General features: G+C 43.3%; 1 protein-coding gene across 3 annotated transcripts in view; it reads right to left on the bottom strand.

Annotated features, from left to right (window-relative positions):
• ARID4B (AT-rich interaction domain 4B) overlaps window positions 1–24,425 on the bottom strand; it is a 184,952-nt gene that overhangs the window by 27,955 nt on the left and 132,572 nt on the right. For 2 of the 3 annotated variants that reach the window (XM_074990133.1, XM_074990132.1), the window contains exon 17: window positions 8,718–8,984. The exons of the other annotated variant lie outside the window; for it this stretch is intronic. In XM_074990133.1, the coding sequence (XP_074846234.1) occupies window positions 8,718–8,984 (267 nt within the window). The remainder of the gene's footprint in view (window positions 1–8,717; window positions 8,985–24,425) is intronic. 3 annotated transcript variants of the gene reach the window in all.

Genomic DNA, 24,425 nt, shown 5'->3' with positions numbered 1-24,425 from the left:
CCTTCAGCACCGGCTTCTTATCCTCTGGAAGCGACTCCATGAGGGAAGTCAGCCTGGAGTAATTGTCAAAATTATGGTTCGCTAAATGTGCTGCATAATTTGCTATTCTCAACAGTAGAGTAGAGGAGGAGTAGACCTTTCTGCCGAATAACTCTAGCTTCTTGGCATCTTTGTCCATTCCCCCTGTCTTGTACTGAGAAGTTTTCGACCTCTGTTGAGACGATTCCACCACCAGAGAATTTGGTTGTGGGTGACTGAACAGGAACTCCATGCCCTTCGCCGGGACGAAGTATTTCTTATCCGCTCTCTTGTTTATAGGTGGAGCGGACGCAGGGGTCTGCCATATCGTGGTAGCGGACTCCATAATTGCTTTGTCGAGCGGAATAGCTATTTTGGAAGAGGCCGGAGGTCTCAGGTTTTTGAGGAGCTTATGGTGCTTCTCCTGCACCTCTGCTGTTTGGATGCCTTGCATAAAGGCCACCCTTTTAAACAGCTCTTGGAACTGTTTGAGATCGTCCAGGGGGTGGACGTCCCCTGGTGCCGTAGCCTCGTCGGGGGAGGATAGAGAGGAACCATTAGGGTAAGCCTCTCTGGATCCTTCCTGTTGATGGTGATACATCTTCTCGCTGGAGGCTTGCGAGGGGAAATCTCGGGGTTCCAGAATCAACTCCCCCTGAGATACTTACATTTCCGTCCCCGTCCGCGATTGCCCTCAGGGATAGTGAACCGTCTGAGGGGACCTGTCCCTGGGGGTATGCCTATGGTGTCTATGCCCCGCATGATAGGGGCGACCATGGCAACACGGGCACGGTTCCTGGGATGGAGACCTGGACCACTCTCGAGGCGCATACCCCCGGCGTATGGGGGAGCGAGATCGCCTGGGTGATTGAGACAATGGTGAGACTGATTTGTGATAGTACTCCAGGGGGTCAAATCCCAGAAAAGGCAAGGGTGGCCTGAGCCATGGTGAAGCTGGCTGGAGGAACGGGGAGGGAGGCTCAGGGTAGACTGGGGGAGACCCCTGCCTCCTTGTTGGAGTTCGCAGCATATGGGGAGGGCTTAGAGAGAGCAGCCCTGCAGCCCTGTCTGGAGAGGGGCTGCGGTGCCGGGTTTTCTTTGCTGCCTTTCCCCTCCCCTGTGGGGCTGACTCCGTCCCTTTCCGCGCCGGGGATCTCGGCCCCGCTGTCGGCGCCGCGCTTGGCACGCTTCACTGCGGTGCCGCATGGGTGGTCTCCCCCAGAGCCTGCAGGCCGTGTGCCTGCGAGCTCCACACCGTCAGCACCCCGGGGGTCTGTGCCACTAGCTGCGGTGCCGCCGGTTCCGGCGCTTGCCTGGCTGCCGCTCTGCCCACAGTGTGGGCCGGCTGTTTGATTATCAGAGGCTCAGCCTCTGCCACATGTGTCTCCGCACCGCCGCCGCTCGTCTGTGATTGCGGCTGGGGGCTATGTACTGCACCCGTCCCGCTCGCTGTGGCCGCCGGCAGGGATCGGGCTGGCGAGATTTTCATCCATTTCTGCACTGATGGGGTGAGGGAAGCCGCCTTCCTTTTATGGGCCCCTGCGGGTCCTTCTTGTTGGGGCCGCTCCGGCACGTCTGGCTGGAGGGCCTTGTCAAAGAGCAGCATTTTTAGCCGCATTTCTCTGTCCTTCTTTTATCTAGCCGTTTGCTTTGCGCAGAACGAGCATTTTTGGGTGACGTGAGATTCCCCCAGGCACCTAATACACTGACTGTGCCCATCGGAGGCTGGCATAGCTTCGCGGCATGACTCACACTTCTTGAATCCTGAAGAGGACATTGCGGTGAGTCTTTGAGTTGTTAATAGGGTACTTAGCACCTTCTCTGTGCGTGTTCCCCTCTCGGACCCAGCCTACCGCGGCAGGAGGCCTAATGGCCTTACGTCCCCGGGCCTCCGCTGCTCCTCTTGTTACTGAAGCTTTTATATACTTTTTTTTTTTTTGCAATAAGAAAAATAACAAGCTAATTTAAAGACTGAAAGACTGAAAAGAAACTCTAAAAACACTTAAAACATTAAATACGCTGACTCTGGCCGCAGCCTGAAAGGATTCTGTCTGCAGCTGATGGCGGTTAAGAAGGAACTGGTGGGGACCGGATCGCGCACGTGGCCGGGAGCGCGCAAGGGAGCGGCGCGCGCCGGCGCATGCGCAGTCCGGCAGAAACTGCTGGAAAGATCCGATCTGCGGCGCCGGGGCGAGCCCGACACCTATCGTGGAGCACCCACGGGGACACTCGAGGAAGAACAAAGTTTACAACTGCACATGTCTCCAGTAACTTAAAACACTGAATGTTAGGTTACCCTTGGACTGATATTCAAAAGTTAGCATGTCATCACTGGCAGATGCATGACACTGGAATGGTGCTAGACTATTCTGTGTTGTTTACCTTCCATATTCTAGTATTCAAGAGCCACAAAGCATGTGACTATGAGATGGCCCTCAATAAATAACATCAAGCCATACTTTTTGTAATCCCTATTTTAAGAACAGTGCACACGATTTATAATGCCATACATGTTTACTGCAGGATGTTCACAAACTTTTTACATATTCTATTTCCTAACACTTTACATGTGTGTTTGTACCCTTGTCTTTCTGACTTTCACTCCTGAACCTCCTCCCTCTCTGGAGGCTGCTATGGGGAGTTATCCAATGTTTTGAGATCTCATATCGTCTGCTATTTAGATATGAGTTGTTCATTTTGGGGCTTTTAGACTTTCACTGTTTATCAAAAATAATCAGGAGAGTTAAGTTGACTTTGCAATTATAATGTTTGGAGCCACAAAGGCCTTAAAGAGCCACATGTGACTCCTGAGCCACAGGTTGCAGACCCCTGCACTATCCCAATAAAGAACAAATTCAGTTTTCATACTGTTGCTTTTTATTTTTCAAAATGTGTAGAAAAAAAAATTAGAAGTGGTTCTCCACATTTAACAGCTCATTTAATGTCTTTTCTATTTACAGTAAATGCTAGAATTACATGGCAGATGTGTTCTTGTAACCCCCATGTAACTCAAATTTTCACAAGAGTCAAGGGGAGACGGGAACCAGGCTGCCACCTAGTTCCTGGCTCCCCTGGGCTTGCAGGAGTTGGGAAACTGACCAGCTCACCAGGGCAGGTCAGTTTCCTGGCTCCCAGACTTATGGGACTGGGGAAACTGACCAGGGGAGCAGTCTTGGTCAGTTTCCTGGCTCCAGCCAGTGGAAGGGAGCTGGGAACTAAGGGCAGCCTGGTTCCCGGCTTCCCTCCACTATTTGGAGCCAGGAAACTGACTAAGGTTGCTGCCCTGGTCAGCTTCCTGGCTCTGCAGGTGGAGGGCAGCTGGGAGCCAGGCAGCCGCCTGGTTCCCAGCTCCCCGCCATTCCAGGAACTGGGAAACCACTTCTGTCAGGGGGCACAGCTACGAGTCAGGCTGCCGTCCCTGACAGGAGTGGGGAAACCACTCCTGTCAGGGAAGGCAGCCTGACTCGTGGCTGCCACCTGACTCGCGACAGCCTGACTCGCAACAGTCACATTAACCCAAGACACGCACAACGTGGTTGCACGTATCTCGAGGGTTTACTGTACCTTGAATTCTGCACAGTCTCAAAAATCAGCTACTTTTTAAGAATGTACTGACAAAGCATGCCGACATCTTGTATACTGATATATCCAAGCCATGAAAAACATACCTAATACTGGCTATTAGTTGTTATTATTTATAATAATTACTGGTATTATGACAATGCTAGCCCATACAGTTCAGTGTACACGCCAAGCTGAAATACATGGTATTCCTATTTACAGCCCTTCTTGAACCACAATGCTCCTCCTGTCTTATCTCCTGCTAGTCAGCCAGACGTATTTGGGACTGCTCTTGGCACCACAGTAAAGGACTCTGTGTATGCGTGCACCAGCCTTCCAGTATGGTGATGAGGTAGCAAAATGCCAGAGAGGCCTCTACACAGACTCCTCTGCAGGAATGGTGAGTCCCCTCCACAGTGCTCCATGGTGCAGCGTGTTGGAAAGGTGGCACTTCTAGGGCACCCTACTCCCAGCCATATGCCTCTGCTGCTAAGGATTCTGGTTGCCAGCCCTGTGATCCTCCTACATTGGATCCCAGCTGCTGGGCCTGCTGCCATCTGAGGGGTGGAGGTCTGCTGACATCCCCAGGTCCCACTTATCTGCTGGCCCTGCTACCAGGTCCTACATGCAGGTTCAAGCTCCGGTGTTGCGCCCTATTATCTCAGCTGCTGGATCCAGCCCTATGGGGTGGTGAGGGGCATGAACAGACTTAAGGGTGGGATGGGGCACATCTCAGTACCTTTAACTCTAAAAATTGTTCCAGTGCCACCAAAAATATGTTCGTATCAGTTTAGTCAATGCCAAGGACTGTCACGTATGCAGAGTTTTATTTATAGAGCAGTTCTCATCTTGAGCATGCTTTAAACTAGGTTTCCAAATGACCTGGAGTATTAAGTGAACCCTCCTACATTAGTTAAGCAGGCTCTGATGGTCTCAAGTGATTATCTCAGGCAGACTCCACTCTCAATATTCATAACTTTTCTAAGTTACATGAAGCATTAAGGGTCACCTCAAATCTCTTTTGCTTCAACATCCAACTGTGTCACAATATTTTAAAACAATCAATTAAACTAGTAACTAATACTTCTCCCAACCAAATTTCCCAAAGAAAATGGAACAAGGGTTATAGTATAATTTCAGAAAACCATAATATCAAAGAACAATGCATTTTGGAGTTTCAGAGCATCTGGCAACCAGCCTGTGAGAGCTTAAATGCCCTGTAAAGTTTAAGTCAGAATTATTTTGATTATGTCCCTGCACATACTGCAGGGATGATTTATATTTTGAAATTCTGTGTAATTCACCTTTCAGTATATTTTATTTATTTGCATAGTGCTGCCAGCTGCAGATGGCAAATACCACAATTGGTGGGACTTGTACTGAAAGTTTCATGAAGTTTTAGATCTATACAAACTGCAAAAAATTCAACAAGTGACCCTTTGAAACACAAAGGGGATCCCCAACACTTCTAGGCATCTGGCACTATAAGAATTTTATAAAACTACATATCACTGATTCCAGAATGCAAAAAATCCCACAAAAATGTCTTTTCCAACTGTGAATTGTTTCCTTTTTCTCAGCACAACGTGGTAGCAGGTTTGCAATTTTATGCTTGAGAGGAAGTCATTCTCATTGATTCCACTAGGTTAGTATCATCTTCCCTTCCTTCTTCTTTGCTGTGGCTGTTGCTTCTCAAGATACCTTCCCCCAGGTTTCAGGAGAATAGCTACACGTACTAAACTCCACCCCAAATAGAGGTCACCAGAATTTAGCTTCAAGCATTAAAAACTTGTAAGGCTCTGAGTTGGGAATAGCTTTAGCAGCCTGGTTCAACACCAATGTCATCAGCATGAGTATAAAATAAACCCAAGTTGCCTAGTCAGGAGCAAAGAAGATATTAGGACTGTTCTCTATCCTGAGCTTTCTGGTTAATCCTAAAAATATGAGGTATATACAACAATTTTCTTTCAAGTAAGAGAGAATGTGGTTGTAATATATTCGCATCACTACCGCTTTCTTCCACTAAAGACAGTCAAATTCCTGTTCTAACAGATGCATTTTAAATTCCCTAATCTCAGTACACCCTTACTTCATCCGTACAAATAGTAAAGATTATCCATATTCCCACAAAATCAAGTGAGGCTAGAAAATAATGAATAATAGTTTCAAGGTTTCCCTAATGAATACAAAAAAGTTGACAATGTCCTATTATGATTGGCACCATGAGCTGGTTCTGCAAAAAAAAGTACAGTGAAGCATACCCAGTACTTTTTTTGTGCCAGTACTGGCCAGTGCTGAGTAGTGGCAACTTGGCAGCCCCAAACCACAGAATTGGCTGGGGGTGCAGGCAGGAGGGGAGGAAGCTCATAAAAAAGCACTGAACATAACTATTTTAAATATTTGAACAGATAATATTATTTTCATTCCTGATACACTGATATAAGGGTATGGACTGGGGGAAGGATAATATCATTTTAGAAGGAGAACTTCTAAGTAAATCTCAGCAGTGTTGAAGACTGGATTAGACGTTTTGGTGGTTAGAACAGAGGAAGAAAAGTATTTAAAACTTAAAAGTAAAAACGAACAGAGATAAGATAACTGTGAACCGAAACCAGCTGACACACTGATTAAATGAAGGTTTTTAATCTAAATATTGAGTAGAAACCAAGACTTAACTGAAAACTATGCACACACACAAAAACGCCCCCAATTCCACACATGCAGTGAACCTTCCTGGGGCAATAGAACAAGAAGAAACACCAAGGAAAACAACTATTTTTGAAGTCTGGAATTGACTCACAGCCCGTCTTCAAGTTCAATATGTGACAGACTACATATCTTGACACTATTAAAATGCCAAGATGCTACCTTAAAATGGAGGTATTGCACACTTGTGACAAATGCTGTTCGTAGGCATGAAATGTAGTAAACTCACCTGCCCTGCAAACTAGCTAATCCAACATTTCCTCCTATTTTATTTAAATTAAACTAACTAACCTGTGTGACACAGTATAAATTCCAGTAGCTAAATTGTAATTGTATGGGGTCAGGAAAATTTCTCCAGGCTTTCACTTTTTTGGTGAAACATATTTCTCAGGCCTCTAAAAAGGACTATCCTCTATCAGCCACCATTCTAAGAAGGAACATATATGCAGGTCAGCTTGCAGAAGAGACCAAACTGCACTGAGTGAAGACTTCAAAATGCCAAAAATGACCATTGGCCCCCACCTTTCCCAACGTACAATAATTTCCTGAAGGTGCCCTTATTATCTAATACATCCGAGTTTTACAAAGGATCTTTTAGAGATCAACCTATGTGTTTGTTTAAAATTCATAAATGTACAATCTTGACTTCTCATTCAACAATGAAGTTGCTGAGGTCTGCAACAGGAAGGCTGGATTTCAACTTCTGATTTTTTTTCCAGATTTTAGATGTAGTGCTGCTTGAGTAAAGCTTTCCAACTCTTTCACCAGGTAGCATGTTTGATACCATTACTTTACAGAGACAGAATTTATTCATAAAGCTCTTCCTAAGTTTCTCCTCTGAGTTAAAAAACAATGAAGACCTCTCAAAAGGACTTTTAAAATGCAAATCCTTTCTGATGTACATGCTGTAACGGTCAAAGGTCCAGGGCACAAATTTCAGCAATCTGGCTTCCTAAGGCAGGTCCTCTGTGGTAATGAGTGAAGTACTGGCAGGACTTGAAATGATATTTAAACCCTAATCCCTGCAGACTGTGTTTCCCCCAGTATACTGACATTTAAGGAATGTATCTTACAGCCTTTTGACAAGCCTACTTGATGTTTCCCGAAGACTCTTTTTTATGGAACAGAAAATTAGGTCATTCCATTATGGTGTACAATCTACAAATACTGCAAAAAACTGAAGTCTGAGGCCTCAATAATGAAGGGTAATTCCCCAGATCAGCAATGTCTTGGGTGATGCATTCAGTGGAATCAGGTGCAAACTGGTGGAAACACCATGAGGAGAAAAGTGACCTGCTTTTACAGTTGTGGCTCTGGCCAGCTGATTCGGTCAGCATTGTATAAGCTCCAAAGAAATCTCTCTTCTGTCCTCTTGGCCAAGGTGCTAAAGTAGTGCAAGTCCAGATGACAGGTGAAAATGCTAAGAAGTTCATAAGGGTTGTCAGGATGAAACTGAGATCTGCCTCAGATCCCATGATTTGAAGGACCTGCTAACTGCATACTGAGTAAAACAAAGCTTAAAAAGACAGTAGCCTGAGAACACTTAGCAGAAAACAATATGCTGAAATGGCAAACAAGCAGAAGACTTGATAACTGGCTTAGAAGAGTTCAGGAAGCTTTAAGGTGGGCTTTTTTAAAAAACTTTTTCAAAGTATTACATATCTTAGAAACTGTAGTTTGAATACTATGGAATTTATGTCAAAAATGTTACGCCTCAATAGCTTTTCAATAATTTTATATTAAGAACAAACTATATGTATGGTACTGATAAACTAAGAATGGCATAACAAGCTACCAGGGTGAGAAAAGTCCTTTTGTTCAGAAACTTGGAGCAACTGGAAAACAAGGAAGTGTAATTACATACATTCCTGGGTGCACAGAGTATCTGGTAGGTCTAACCTGAGGTTGAAAGTGAAATATGGTTTCTCAGGTGTGGAAGTCCAGCAAAAAATACATCTTTTCCCAAATGAAAAACAGGCCTCTAATCTGTTTTTACTGGTAAATGCCACCAAACTGCTTTTGCACCCTGTGGTGAACTCTGAGAAGTGTATATGCAGATTTAGCTAAGTGTATGATTACTCAAATATGGAACCCAGTGAAACTGGCTGAACAGTGCAAGAAGAAATTTATTAAAGAACTGGGCTAGCTGCCATTTCCTTTGTTGTTTTCTGCTGTTTAGAAGAAAATTGAGACAGGAGTGAGGTTTTCCTTGCACAAGCCACTGTAAGAAGATTTTTCCTAAGCTGTAAGTCACTAAGTACTGCATTTATATATTAAAAATCTAAGTAATTAATACAGTACAATGACTCTCACAGAATACCAGTACTGAAAATTAAGAGTACGGAATTCAATATGCACTGTTTTTTTTTAAATACTTAAGTGTAATTTAGAAGTATTTTACAGAAGTAATCACTAGCTAAAACTTAAGTTACCTCACATTCCATCCACAGTAGTGAACCAAGTAAAGGACTTCTCCACCTTCGACATCAGAATCTTTAATACTAGCTTCATACATTTTTTGATTTTTCCCTCGTCCATACCGCACTTGGACTTTCATGCCTGGTGGATAGCATTCAAACTCTTCTTCCTCATTGTTTTCATTGTCTTCCTCCTCCTCCTCCTCCTCCTCCTCCTCTTCTTCCTCCTCCTCCTCTGCTTCGTCTTCTTCTTCTTCATCCTCCTCCTTATTCGTGTCATCTCTTGAAAGGTTTAAAAAATTGTAGAGTTAATAAAAGATACTTCATAAGCTTTTCAGTTCCAAACCACATATACTGATATATATTTGTGGATGCATTAGAGGCCGGACACAGCAGGTTCCATGTATGTGAAATTGCCTAAGTGTTATATTAGTATTATCAGCTTTAAAAAAAAAAGCGCAAAGCACACACTAGATATAGTGACACTCAGATGCTTTTACAGCAAAGAAAGATTAAAAAATGACGGTTTACAGAAAAAAATCCATTAACATCTGTGAGAAGTGAAATTGTACTGTATAGTACAGAAATTGTTCTTAACTTTAATTATTGAATTTTCAAAGTGTTCATGTAGATCCTTAGCTAAAATAACTATGTTGCCACCTCAAAACCCATTCCTCTCAATATAGACAATTTTCTTCAAGATAAAAGTTTTACAAGAGGCTAACTTTCTAAAACCAGCTGCCATATCTGTGCGGTTATATCCATTGCCTCACAATGACAATATAAATGGATCAATTCTATTTTAAAAGCACTACCATTAAAGCAGGTTTTGTGCAAGAGACCTTAAATATGAGGGTTTACTAGACCTAATTTGTCTTGTTATTCTGGGTAAAAGTCTTCAAAAATATAACAGCCAAATACACACATGCTGACATCCAAAAATTTCACATGAAGTGATTTCAGGTGTGACTTTAGGAACAGAGAGCCAGATTTTCAGAGGTATTGAGCACAGATAAATCACATTGATTTAAACAAAGTGACAACTGTGGGCTATACATCACTTCTGAAAAGATGTCACTAAGTTTCTAAAAATGGTAGTTCAAAAATTAGAGGATTTTTGAAATTGTGGGCCTTACCCTCTAAACATTCTCTAAGGCACATTCTTACTGGACTTTGAGACTGTCCTAATTCATCCGTATACAACCTATAACAGAGCCATGCCACCCATGGAGTTCTTAAAAATCACAGGTTTCTAATCAGTTAAAACCTAAAAACCAGAACAAATATTCTATAGCTATCAGCCTTCAAGTCAATTTCTGCTTTTAACATATAATACAAATGAGAAAGTATATAAAAATATCCATATTAGTCTATTATTCCATACAACTGTACTTGAAAAATATTTTTAACACTTCCACTTTCTCTCTTAAAAGGGATTCAAACAGCATTTTGTTTTCTACCAAAAGCATTTGGCTGGTACAAAATAACAATTTTTAATTAGCTGCCACGTGATTCCCAAATAACTAGCCAAATTCACACCTAACATAACTACACCAATGTCAATGGACTTGCACCAGGAATAGATATGGCTTATTGCAGGAATAAATGCATCTGCAATCAGAAAAAAAAATTACAATTCCCAGAGTATTGATATACTATATCAGTTAACCCCAAATATAGCTATTAAATTCAACAGACACCAAGAATACAGAAGAATCTACTAAACAGATGCATCTATCCTTAAAAAAAAAACAGTTTTGCATTAACGAGTAGTGTGTTAATTATATAACATACCTCAAGTAGTCCATTTTGCTAATGTAATTAAAAACTACCAGAATTATTAAACTGAAATACAAATAAACAGCTACTTTACAAATGCCTTTCCTCTCCTCTCTCTCCAATGGAGTCAAATATTTTCTTCAAAAATGAACAGGAACATTCTCACTAAATTCACTGGGATTTTGCCAAAAGACTGGAGAACCCCTTGAAAATCTTAATCTAGACCTGCCTGGTATTTAGCTTTAATTATTTTAAATACTCTTAGAGTGTTTTAGTGCTGCTGCAATTTACAACTCCTAGGAAACTGGAGCTCATAGCTACTGTAATTTTAAGGACTTAAGAAAGTTACGGAAACAAAAGTATCAGACAGGGTTGAGGCTGGAGCCCAGCTGCTGCAGAAGCAAGACGTGCCTGAAAGTTCTCAATGCCATGGAGATTTTTCTGGTAATTTTAATGAACTAAGCTTTCTTGGAGAAAATTTTTTCAAGACCTGATGGCAGAATCCTTAATGATTTTTGAAAGAGGAAATCCAATGCATGCTTGAAAAGGAGAAACAAGGACTCTTCCAAAGTCTGTCCAATTATGATGCAGCAGAGTGTGAAGCAACCCAAAGCCTGGATTCATTTGGAGTCTCCTCTTATCACCTACAGGATATGGTAGCTTTCTTGGTGCATCACTGGATTTTTCACATGCAAAAATAAACTCTACAACAGTTTCCCAGGACTTCTCTGGAGTGGATATTTGAAACTCTCATTGTAAAGCTGAGTGACTCGAATAGTCAAGTAGGTAATGTGGAGAGCGGATTATAACAGGTAAGAGGGAAATGCCAGGAAGCATAAATAAATGTCAGCAGAGATGGTTGCAGTTAAAAGAATGTGGTGAAGTGGCCTGCTTAGATCACAGATTGGAGAATCTAGAATACCAAACAAAAGCTAAGAATATTCATGTTTTGGGAATAGCAGAACTGCCAGATTATATCCCTGAATGAATTCCGTGAAAGGAAAAACGTGCTCCAAAAGTTGCATAGAAACACAGGAATCTGTTTTATGAAGGCCACAAACACCTGTTTCAAGACCTCAAACCCAGTCATGACGATGAAGAGAAAGGAACTGAACGCTGTGAAGTGGAAGTTGTCAGAAAAAATTGTGGCCGTGGCAGTCCAGTGAGCATTGTAGGAATGTCATTTGGCTATATATACATGCATGAGCATCAGATTTCTTGCACTGCTGTTCATTCAAATTCTAATAATAAAAGGAAACAAACCAGAATCTTGGCAGCAATCAAAATCTTAAAAATAAAAACAAACGGAAACAAAATCAACCAGCAGGCCTGAGAGTACTGAAGCAATACGAAAGGCACCACAGAAGAGATGCATTCATGTTGTAAAGGCAAGCAATGGAGCACTACCATAAATGGGGCATTACATAACTCTGTTCCAACAATACCAACCCCAAGGAACTGGTGAGAAGGACTAGTTTGTAAGCAGCTCCTTACTTAAATTACAGAAACCAGGTAAAGAAACCCAAAAACCCCACAGAGTGGAAGCTTCAAACCCTCTTAGAGGCAGAAAATGAAAAGCAGAAGGAAGTATTTAAAATTCAAAAATATCTGGTAATAATAAAGCAAATATATTGTGTAAATACACATATATGAATATCACAAAATTCAATATAGCAGGGAAGGGTGTTTAAAAGGTTTTAAATATTTTAAGACTAATTAAAATTATAGGTACAATAATATACTCAACAGCAGTACTTCTCATTCAATACAGAGGCGCACAGGCCAAAAGCAAACATATACACTTTGCAGGAATATTAACAAATAAATATTAGTATGTGTTATGTACTGTTATATAAGAAAGTGCTATACCCTGTAATCTTTAGGGCCACTGTCGGACAGAAAGAGAGTTAGCAGTCCTTACTGTACACATTCTTTCCAGCACCTTCAGACAATAAATCTTCATTTGATTAGGGTTACTACACTCCAGCATGGGGTCTGAACCAAAAGTCATCAAACATACAACAGTATCAAAAGCATATATAAATAAAAATAATAAAAAACCCACAAAACTAATGAAATCAAGTGTTACTATATGGATCTACAGATTTCTGGGCTGCTGAGTCTTCTCTGTCAACTTAAATCTAGTCTCTCTTGGTCAAAGTCAGAATGACTCTTGGGAGATGGGAAATATTTGTCTTGAAAGAGTGGGCTTTTTCGTTAAAGCTTGGAACTATGACACAAGAGCTACGTCTACACGTGAAGCCTACATCGAAGTAGCTTATTTTGATGTAGCGGCATCGAAATAGGCTATTTCGATGAATAACATCTACACGTCCTCCAGGGCTGGCAACATCGACCAACATCGACGTTGCGCAGCACCACATCGAAATAGGCGCTGTGAAGGAACGTCTACGCGCCAAAGTAGCACACATCGAAATAAGGGTGCCAGGCACAGCTGCAGACAGGGTCACAGGACGGACTCAACAGCAAGCCGCTCCCTTAAAGGGCCCCTCCCAGACACACTTGCACTAAACAACACAAGATCCACAGAGCCGACAACTGGTTGCAGACCCTGTGCATGCAGCATGGATCCCCAGCTGCAGCAGCAGCAGCCAGAAGCCCTGGGCTAAGGGCTGCTGCACACGGTGACCATAGAGCCCCGCAGGGGCTGGAGAGAGAGAGAGCGTCTCTCAACCCCTCAGCTGATGGCCACCATGGCGGACCCCGCTATTTCGATGTTGCGGGACGCGGATCGTCTACACGTGCCCTACTTCGACGTTCAACTTCAAAGTAGGGCGCTATTCCCACCCCCTCATGGGGTTAGCGGCTTCGACGTCTCGCCGCCTAACGTTGATGTTAACATCGAAATAGCGCCCAACACGTGTAGCCGTGATGGGTGCTATTTCGAAGTTAGTGCCGCTACTTTGAAGTAGCTTGCACGTGTAGACACGGCTAAGGAGATGCAGGTTCAATTTCCAGCTCTGTAAAAGATTCCCTGTGTGATACTGGGCACAAAATTTAATCATTTAATGTTTTCTGTGCCTCAGTTTCCATCTGCAAAATGAAGAGAACAAAACTTCCTGTCTCATTTCTCTACAGAGGGCAAACTCTTGGAGGCATGAAACACAAAAGCAGTCCCGTAGCACTTTAAAGACTAACAACATGATTTATATGGTAATGAGCTTTTATGGGACCAACCCACTTCTCTCATGTGTTTCCACACTGCCTAACACAATGACTTTTTAGAATCTTGGTTGGAGCCTCCAGGTGCTACCATAATAATAAAAATTCTGCCAAAAAACAAACAACCCCCCCGCAACACCTTTCTGAGGTCTCCAACTGTAATTCCATCCATATGCTAAAGCAGCAGGGAACTGGGAGTAGGTACACCTGAGAAAGGCTGCCTAACTAAAGTTTTGGCTTATTACTACTGCACATAATTTTAGCTGCTGTTCTAAAATCTTACTATTTAGTTTTTTGTCTTTAAATTTGACCTGTTTCATAGAATTTCTTTGGTACTGAGCATAACTTTTGACCCTTTGTTTTGTTTGACCCATGAAAATAACATGGATTACTAAGTTAATACAGAGCTCATTCTGTGGGACTCAAATGGAATCATGTTTACTGTAGGTTTAATTACATTAGTAATAATAAGGAAAGACTGTCAGGTGATTGTCATGTAAGAAAAAGAAAATGTCAAAACAAGGGAGAAAGAAAAGACAAAGAGGATCACATTACCGCTGGCACACAGTACAATTTGGAACAAATTCTGAAGGCAGGAGGGAGCCTTAGGATGTTCCTCCACATCTCCCAGAATTTGGAATGAAAATCTGCCAGAGAATTCAAATTCTTTGTTGACATTTCTTTGGCTTTTTTCACTACACTAGCTATTTCGAACTTTTATGTGTCTCATGATGCTAGGGCTTTTGAAAATGGATCTCATTTCAGCCTCAAAATCCTTAAATAATCCCCTCTCCAATGCTTTTATTTATTTCAGAGAATGTATCCAGAGCAGCAACTCTCCATTCCTTACTCTTCACACAGAAGAGCTCCTCTTCACCCCTCATAAACCTTCTCCCTGCCAAAGGTCTAAATCCACTATCTCATTTGCAGCTATCTGTTCATGAATTCACTAGTAGGAATGCACTACTACCATCACCAAAAAGAAGATTATTCTCCTGTAACTAAAAGTTCTTTCAGTTGTGTCACCCCCATTTGTATTCCAAATGTGGGATGAACATGCACAGGAGGCAAATGTTTCTCTTAGCAGTGTGCATTGACCTGCTTGTGCTTTCCCTCATGCTTGTATCTGAGACTGTAACAGGCCATGCAGGCCAAGGTCCAGGGACCCTCTTGCTGTTGAGTAGTCCAGCCTGCAGCAGAGGGAATGGAGAGCAGGTATTGGAATGCAATTAAGGACCCCACAACTTGAAGAAAGATAATGGAGCAAGTAATTAAGGAATTCATCTGTAAGCATCTGAAAGAAAATAAGGTGATAAGTAACAGTCAGCATGGATTTGTAAAGAACAAATCATGCCAGACCAATCTAATAGCTTTCTTTGATAGGATAACAAGTTTTGTGGATAAGGAAGAAGTGGCGGACGTAGGTATACCTGGACTTCAGTAAGGCATTTGATATGGTTTTGCATGATCTTCTTATCAATATACTGGGCAAATACAGCTTAGATGGGGCTGTGATAAAGTGGGTGCATAACTGTCTGGATACCTGTTTTCAGAGAGTAGTTATTGTTTACAATCGTGCTGGAAGGGGCCAGATCAGAGCAATATGTATTATGATAGCTCAGTCCTGGCAAAACATGTGTAGCACTTGTGGAGGGCAACCTGCAATTTCCATGAGTGTCAAAGAGATCCCAGCACAGGGGTGAACCATTTGCAGGAGAAGTATTGGATTATGGCATTGTGAAATTCCCTCTCACAGTTGAGGTAGAGAACCCTGCTGAGGGCATGAGCTAGGAAATTTTGGGTGCCCAGGAGGTACATGGTTTGGAGTGTCACATAGTATCTGAGGCACCATTTTCAAAGGTGAATGGGCTTAGAACAGAGGTAGAGAGAACTGGCACCGCCTTGCTTGCTTTTATGTGCACCACCACTACAATGTTGTTGGAAATAGTTGAATGCGGCACGACCGAATGAAAAGAAGAAACATCTGGCATGCAAGATGGACTGCCCTCAGTTCTAGCACATGCATATGCATTTCAGCCTCTTGTGGCATCCAGACACCCTACGCTGTGTGGTGATATAGGTGGGCTCCTCAACCTGCAATCTTCACAAGGTTCATCTACCAGGTGAAGAATGCCAAAAACATCTTGGGAACAACAACTCTGGCCTCTAAATGATCTGTATGAAGTCTGTACATGGAAAGAAGCCATTGTTCCATAATTGCAGAGGTACCAGCTGTCATTACGTCCAATGAGGTAGAGAAACTGATGAACCATGTGATGTAGTTCTGCAATTACTGTGATCAGCATTCTGAAGCGATACACCAGAAGAAAGACCTTTGCTACAAAGCAATTGTGCCACACCCCAATAAAGTAGACAGACTGCGTAGGTACAAGCACCAACTTTTCCGCATTGGTGCATATATCTCGCAAGACCAGGAGGATCAAGGATGAGGATGTTAGAGATGAATTCTTGTTGGGATAGCATGACAAAGAGCCAGTCATCCAAGTATGGCTACACAGAATAGCTAAGGCATTTGTATTGCCATGAAAGCGAAGACCTTAATGAAAACTCACAAAACCATCATTACGCTCAAAGAAAATACCATGGTGGTGTCCTTTTGGGTGCTGAGAAATTTTCAGGGGGCTGGTTGAATTTCAATGTGAAAGAAGACATCTTATATTGAGAGCAGCAAACTGAGCCACATGAGACAGGGATGAAGTCACAGATGTCAGTCACCCTGTGGAACTGAGATTTTCTGGTAACATTGTTTAACAACCAAAAGGTCGAGAATGGGCTGAGCTCTGCATCCTTCTTCGGGATGAGGAAGTGAAGAGAGTAGAAGTCTCTACCAGTGTAGGAAGGCAATGCGTACCCTTTGCTGCCCTTTATAAAAAGAGCATCTGTTTCTTGTTGGAGACTGCACTGATGGGACAGATCTTTTGGAGGTGTCCAGAAGGAACAGAACTAATGCAGGGGAAAAAATACTCTCCACAGTAAGAGAACAACAAGAAGTCTTGTGGCACCTTATAGACGAACAGATATTTTGGAGCATAAGCTTTTGTGGGCAAAGACCCGCTTCATCTGGTGAAGTCTGTCTTTGCCCATAAAAGCTTATGCTCCAAAATACCTGTTCGTTTATAAGGTGCCACAAGACTTCTTGTTTTTCTTGAAGCTACAGACTAACACGGCTACCTCTCCGATACTTGTCTCCAGAGTATGGTGATGGATGAGCTCAGGTACGTAATGGTCTGTGGTGCTCTTATCTAATTGTGGGTGAATGCAGAAAGATAGCCACCAAAGATAACATGGGGCGCCAGAGGTGGCAGAAGGGAAGGTTCTTACTCAAAGCATCAAAACTAGGACTTTGGGTGTGGATGAGTTGAATAGGTGACCATAGCGAAGACTGTGGGTTGTTGTTGCTGGGATCAGTGACACATGCATGGGGCTTTCTGTTGCAGCTGGTAGCAGGCCAGATAAGGAATATACTGATGGGGAAGGAACTATTGTTGTGGATGCATGCATCATGAAGCCTGGGTATAGGTCACTAAGAATTGTAACACAGCCTTCAGTCTTCCAAAAGTGAAGAGACTTTTCCATCTTCACATAAAAAATTGTCTTCATCAAAGGGGAGGTTCTTGATAATAGTTTGGACCTCCTGAGAAAAGCCAGATGTCTGGCACCACAAGTCCCAGTGCATGTGAACTCCAGTCACAACGGAGCAAAAGGACATGTTGGCTATGTTAACCACCATTTGGGAGGCCCATTTTGGTGACCAGGAGCTCATCCACAGCATGTGCAACTACAGTTATTGGTCTGATGGCAGCCTGTCTTGGAACTCTGCTAGCCATGCACAATTACTGAAATTGTATTTGGCTAGCAGAGTTTGGTTGTTTGCAATCCTAAATGGCAGTGCTGCTGAGGAATAAACCTTTCTCCCCAGTAAGTTCAATTCCTGTACCACCCAGGACGGAGGGATCAACTTTTGCGTGTGCTGGTATGCCCATTCCTCTGCTGCATGTACATCAATTAAGTTGGAAGGTGGGGGGACAAAGCAAGTCCACCCCTTAGCTAGAATACAATATCTCTGCTCTTCCCACTTCAGTTTGGAGACATAGGAGGCAGGGAGGTGCCACACTGCCCATACAGATTGGAGTATGGTGTCATTGATAGGGAGAGCTATCACAGAAGGTCCCTGAGGCCCAGAGGTCCTGGAGCTGAGGTTGCTGCTGCTGAACCTCCTCCAGCAGTAGGCTCACGTTCACTACCATAAGTCTTGATACCGCCTTTGATCCTCTTGAAGAAGGGAGGAATGAGCACCTCATCTGGTGAGGGGGAAGAGACCACAGGGATCAGTAGGAATGGTTCTCAACCTCCTTTTACCTTGGAGCCTGATGGTGCTGGTGATGGAGAGCATGGACAGAGTGTTAGGAGGTGGGTTGGGAGGGTGGATAGCCCTGGCGCTAGGGGTCTGAGGGTGTCCAGTGCAGCCAAGATGATGGGTCCAGGTGGGGGATGCAATGGATTCCATGCTTACCAGCACCAGATTTTCATTGCTGAGTCATATGCCAGAGGATAAAGAAGCTAACAATGTGTGTCTAAGCTGCATCAAGACACTGAGGAGAAAGATGGTTACAGCTCAGAGAAATCTCTGGACTCTGGAGATGGCTCTCGTAGCAGTGTAACCAGCAGAATGGTTGGGCCACAGTGCAGAGCTAGGAGGAGCCCGTAGAACCCTCTTCAACCTGGGAAGCTTGCATCCTGATGCAGCAGTGTCAGTGTGCGACATCTCATCCAACGTGTCCCAGCTCAGGGAGGAAACACCGCACTTAAAATTAGCCCATGATTGGGACCTGTTTTTATGCCAATCAGAGTGTTACTTACTCTCATGCCAGGGATTCTCTTTGACCATCGGTACTTCTGGATCCAGGTTATATGAACTGCTGGGAGAAGATTAACTGTTGCTAATGGATGTTGGTCTGATGGTCCGAGTTTTTACCTCATGAGACCTGATTATTAAAGTTAGTGTGAGTAAAGTATAAGCCTAAAATTGTATCCTCGCACTTTTAAGGAAAATATTCAACCTATATGCAACAGACCACATGTGAATTCAAATATAAATAACCAACCCGGGCACATGATGGGATCAGATATGCCTCAAAAATAGTTTTGTTGGCTTATTCATTCACAAGCATGAGAAAGAATGTGAGTACATCAAAGAGTTCTGCAAATAAAGCTAGTTAATGAGACTATAAATAGGTTATCTCCGTCTCACCTGCTCAGGATTAAGCGACGTCTATGCTCCAGTGCAGCAAACATTGAGATAGTGAACTTGAGATGATCACACTAGCATTCATGTTGACGTAGCTAAGACACAAGCAGTTTTTATCTTGATGTAGCTACTAATCATAATGGTTTACCTTCAAGTAGCTAAAACGAGGTAAAGACAACTAGGAGCCTTGCGTCGTTGAGTTAGCTAACACTAGAATTTTACAGTAAGTTAGCTATCAATGCAAAAATATCCCTCTTCTGAAGAGAATTCCTAGCTAAAGTTCAACTCACTTAATCCCATTGCTCCCAAGCCATCTCCTTTTTTCAAACGGCTGGAAGAAACAGGTTGTTTGTGTAGTATGCTGTGTAGCTCAACAAACTAAGGCTGTGTTGAACCAAGAGGGGAAGAATTTTCAGAGACCAGGGCTTGCTTCACCGAAAACACCCTGCCAATAGCCTCATTCACTTTATTAAGAAAAGCAAACTCAGATTATATTAACTACTGACAAACCACATAAAATGAGATTTGGCCTTTCCCTGGGACACTAAATCAGTTAGGGGTTTGTAAAGCAAACACGTATTTTGAATTACATAATAACACAAGTAGTTAATAGTTAATTTGACCCTACCATTTTGTATGTAGGGTTGGGATTACATTATCCAGTGTACATTACTTTGGTTTTAACAGCAATGAATTTCAGTGGCCACATTCTTTACATAATCACCTAGTTTTGTGATCAGTAGGCATACATGTCAGCAATGTATTTCCTTGTCAGAAGTTAAAGTTTTGCTGAACTTGATATTGTTGAAGGCACATGGTACCATCAGCATCTTTAAAGCTGCTTTAATGATATTTTACCTCAATGAATTACTAAATATGGATTTATGAACCTATCTTCAGGAGCAGATTTTAAAAAATATTGTCTGATATATGTAAATGCACCTGAGCAACTGTTGTAACTTTTTGTTAACCCAGGAGACACCTCCTGTTCTCACTTAGTTTAGGAAAAGTGGCCTAGACGGCCAGTTTGTCAAGCACAGAGATTGCTTTTTAATTGTTTTTTTTGCAGTAGCTAGATCAAGGGAACTTAGTCTAGGCCTGGGCTGCAAAGTGCTCGGTGAGGCAGGTGAGCTAATCCAGTGCAAGCATTGAGCTCTCAGCCACTGGCCCTTCCTCAGCTTGGATGGGCTCCCCTAGGGAATTTCACAGAAAGTCCCGTGGTGCTGAGGCTGACTTGTGCAAAAAACCCCGCAGGTGGCCAGAGCTGGGCATCTGCTGGAGGGGCAGAGGAGCACTCTGAGGTCCACAGGGGGCTGCAGCAGAGGGTTTTGCAGAGTTGGGGCATGTGTGTGACCACACCAAGGTGCAGCCAGGCCCTGACCCCTCGGTAGCAGGGGCAGGGAAGGCCTAAGCAAGCATACATGATCCCAAACTTACGCTGTCTGGAGTACATGGGGGCGTCTGGTGAGCTGCCCCCACCGCTGACTCAGTGCTGTCAGAGACAGCCAGACAAGGGCTGCCGAGAGCCTGGTGCCAGCAGAATCCACAAGGCAACCAGCCTGGAAGGACTCGAAGCAGCTCTGTGAGGTTGTCTCCATGCTGGAAGCTGGTCCAGGCTTGCCTTGGGCGTGAGAGAGGTGAGTCTCAGGCAGGTCTGGGTGTGTGCAAAGGTTTTGCTTCAGGTGGTAGGACTGAGGGAGAGGCCTTAGAGGGACACTCTACCTGAGGAGGGCCGGGAGCTCCCCAGGAGCTCACCTCCGGAGCAGCCTCTCACCATGGAATCCATGGGACGTAGCCTTGCTCCTCCTGCGACAGCGGTGGTGGTGCTGTGCCTGGCTCCAGCTGTACCAAGCCCCACTCTTGCCCACTTCTACTTTCCTGGTACGTGCCTTGAGGCCAGGAGCAAGAGAGAGGCTGCCGGTCCTATTCAGCAGCAGCAGCTATCTCTCATACACAGGCTGTATGCCGTGACAGTCTGCTCCTCAAAGGCACTACTGACTAGGGGTCAGATTAGTCTACCACATAGCATAAGCTTTCAAGGGCCCCACAGAAAACCTTCAAGACACACCTCTTACAAAAAAAAAAAAAAAAAAAAAAAAAGACGATCTGTGAGGTAATAATTTTTACTGTACCAACTTTTGTTGGTAAGAGAGAGACATTTTTGAACTTACACACAGCTCTTCTTCAGTTCCTTCACCCACTCTCTCTCTCTCTCTCTCTCTCTCTCTCTCTCTCAAGTATCTAATAGCCTGGGACCAACACCGCTTCAACAACAGCAAATAAAAACCATGTGACTTTTCAAAGTACCCACAGAATAAACTGAAAAGGACAGGATTAAAACACTACTACTGTGTCCACATGGGTACGAATCTTTGAAATAGCCATGCTAATGGCTATTTCGAAGATTACTAATGAGGCACTGAATTGAATATTCAGCGCCTCCTTAGAATTAGGATGCTTCCGTCTGTGGCGCTTCAAAAGCGCCGCTTTCGAACACCAGTGGCCGGATGCGGCTACACGAGTGTCCTTTTCGAAAGGACCCCACACATTTCGAAATTCCCTTATTCCTTTCAGCTGAATAGGAAAAGGACCCCTGTGTAGCTGCGCCAAGCTGCAGGCGTTCGAAAGCGGTGCTTTCGAAGCGCCGTAGCCAGGAGCCTCCTAATGCTAATGAGGTACTGAATATTCAATTCAGTGCCCCATTAGCATGGCTATTTTGAAGATTCATGCCCATGTAGACACAGCCTACATCTGTTAACTTCTTACTTCCTATAACTGAAACAGAACTGCTGAATTAATTTCTTACATATTCCTCTCATTATTTTTATTTCATCTTTTCTATATATAAAAAGGTATACAAATGCAGGTTTTTGAGCATCCAAAGACACGCACTCACAATCTTGCTGTCTGGTATTTCATTGCCCATGTTTTCATAGGGTTAAGTTTTCAATGTCATCCTCATTATTAAAAGAAAAGAATCACCTTTAATCACTTTTCGAGTCTCTTACTACAGTAAACTCTTTTTTTTAATCTGGTGTTTGACTGACTGACACACTCATATAACCAGCATAACTCTCAATTAAAACTCTGGGCAGCAGAGACCGGGCGGAAATACAGAAAAGCAGCATCATCGCTGGGGTTTGTGAATTATGGAGCAATGCCCCTCAGGGCCATCCCACTCTGTATCTACCCTGCATCCCTCTGTGCTGCCTGTGTGTGCAGCTAGGTGGCTCCTCTGCTATCCTGCCCAGTTCCCGCCAGCCAGAGTGGCTCCCCGCGTGCTAAGCCCCCTCGTTGCCATCTTCTAGCAGCTCCACGCTATCCCCACTGAGGTAGGGGCAACAGTTGACCAGGAGCCAGAGATAGAGCATGGGAGGGGGAGTGAAGAGGGACTGAAGCTTGCTATTAGGGGGCCACTGACCCCCAACTGTGCCTTTCCATTAATCAGAATATTTGCATATCTGGTAACATCCCAGTCCCAGGGCTGCCGGATATGAAAGAGTATACTGTATTTATAAGTTCTCTCTTCACTCAGAGGAGAAAACGACATGGCTATATGAGTTTGATCTCTGTGCATCATAAAAGTAATCTGTTTAACTAATTAGCTCTTCGCTTATTCACTTTAAATCTGCAAAACAGCAGTTTTCCATATTGGCACAAACTGATAGTCTCAATTCCCAGGAAAAGTTGTGGTCAAATGCTAAAAAGAGGAAGCATCAGGATCAGAGGAGTTTTAGAAAAGAAAGTATTTTGATCAGAAATGCTTAACCATATGTTCTGACAACAACCAAAATTTAATTAAGGACCTAGCAGATGTAGGTCAAGCAAGATTCTTTTTCCCTCAGAGTAAGAGTGTGGGGCCAGGCCTACACAAGGGAGAACACATCTATTTAAGATATGCAACTCCAGCTAGGAGAACTGCGTACCTGAATTCAGTGCATCTTAAATCAATTTTTGCTGCTGTTCCCACAATGGGAGGTCAATGGGAGAAACACTCATCAACTTCTCTTACTCTCATGGTTGATGGCAGCACCCCAATCGTTCGATATAGCACATCCCCACTAGGTATGCTAAATCGAACCACAGAAGACTGACTGCCAGTGCATCGATTTTCCAGTAAGTACTGACATGCCCTAGGAAGTTTCAATCCAGTGACATTTAGAATTTAATTTTCAGTTATCAGCAAGCAGACAACAATGGTTGTGGGTTAGTCTAGTACTCCTACACTTAGTGCCATACACTAATAACAACAGTGCAAAGGCAGAACCAGCCCCTGGGACCTCAAGCTAACCAGAGCTGCAGGGACTGTGTAGTCAAGCCAGGAAGAGAAGGAAGCAGGAATAGAGCATCTTGCATCTCTCAGACCTTGCATGTCCCAGAATGAGGTTTTGGAATAAATTAATCAACGTAACAGTAACAAGTCACTGGGACCAGATGGCAGTCACATTAGAGTTCTGAAGGAACTCAAATGTGACATTGCAGAATTATTAACGGTGGTTTGTAACAGATCCTTCAAAACATCTTCTGTACTTAATGAATGGAAGATAGCTAATGGGATGCCAGTTTTTAAAAAGGGCTCTAGAAGTGATCCTGGCTATTACAGATCAGTAAGTCTCATATCGGTTCCAGGCAAACTGCTTGAAACTATATAGAATCACAGAATACTACAACTGGAAGGGACCTCAAGAGATCATTAAGTCCAGTCCCCTGCCCTCATGGCAGAACCAAGCACCATCCCAGACAGATGTCTATTTAACCTGCTCTTAAATATTTCTTGGTTGGGATTCTGTAGGACCACCAGTACACGTACAGAGACACCTTGTTCCTTTTTGTAAAATCTTTGATATTTCACATATTTCTTATCTTATTCTTCTCTTTCCTCAAACTTTGGCCCACTTAACACAAGGAAAAGTGGCTGGAGGGCCAGTTGAGAAGACACAGACTTCTGCATGATCCCAGGGCACAGAAATTGTGTGTAAATTTGGTGAGCCCCATCCCCCTGTTGGGCACCTCTGTGTAATGAACTGGGAAGCCAAAAACCCTAACTCACAAAATCTCCTTCTTCCAAACATTTACTATCCTACTCTTTCTTCATGCTTTTCATTGTTCCTGTATTATTTTCGGGATCATGTTTCTCTAATCAAGGTGGGTCGGGGGGGAATGGCTGAAGGGCCAGTTGAGAAGACAGACACCAGTTGCTTTTTGTAGAATCTTTGATAATTCAGTTATAAAAAGCAATTCATTTATAGAAGCAAGAGATTTCAGTTAATTTGGCGATCTTTATTGGTGCCCTACTGCTGGAAAAATCATAGAATTGTAGAACACTAGAACTGGAAGGGACCTCGAGAGGCCATCGAGTCCAGCTCCCTGCGCCAATGGCAGGACCAAGCAGTATCTAAACCATCCCTGATAGACATCTATCTAACCTGTTCTTAAATATCTCCAGTGATGGAGATTCCACAACCTCCCTTGGCAATTTATTCCACTGTTTG

The sequence above is a fragment of the Carettochelys insculpta genome, chromosome 3, assembly GCF_033958435.1.
Source record: "Carettochelys insculpta isolate YL-2023 chromosome 3, ASM3395843v1, whole genome shotgun sequence".
Classification (NCBI taxonomy): domain Eukaryota; kingdom Metazoa; phylum Chordata; order Testudines; family Carettochelyidae; genus Carettochelys; species Carettochelys insculpta.
Note: the sequence above shows the minus strand (reverse complement) of the source record. Positions and strands in the feature narration are given on the sequence as shown.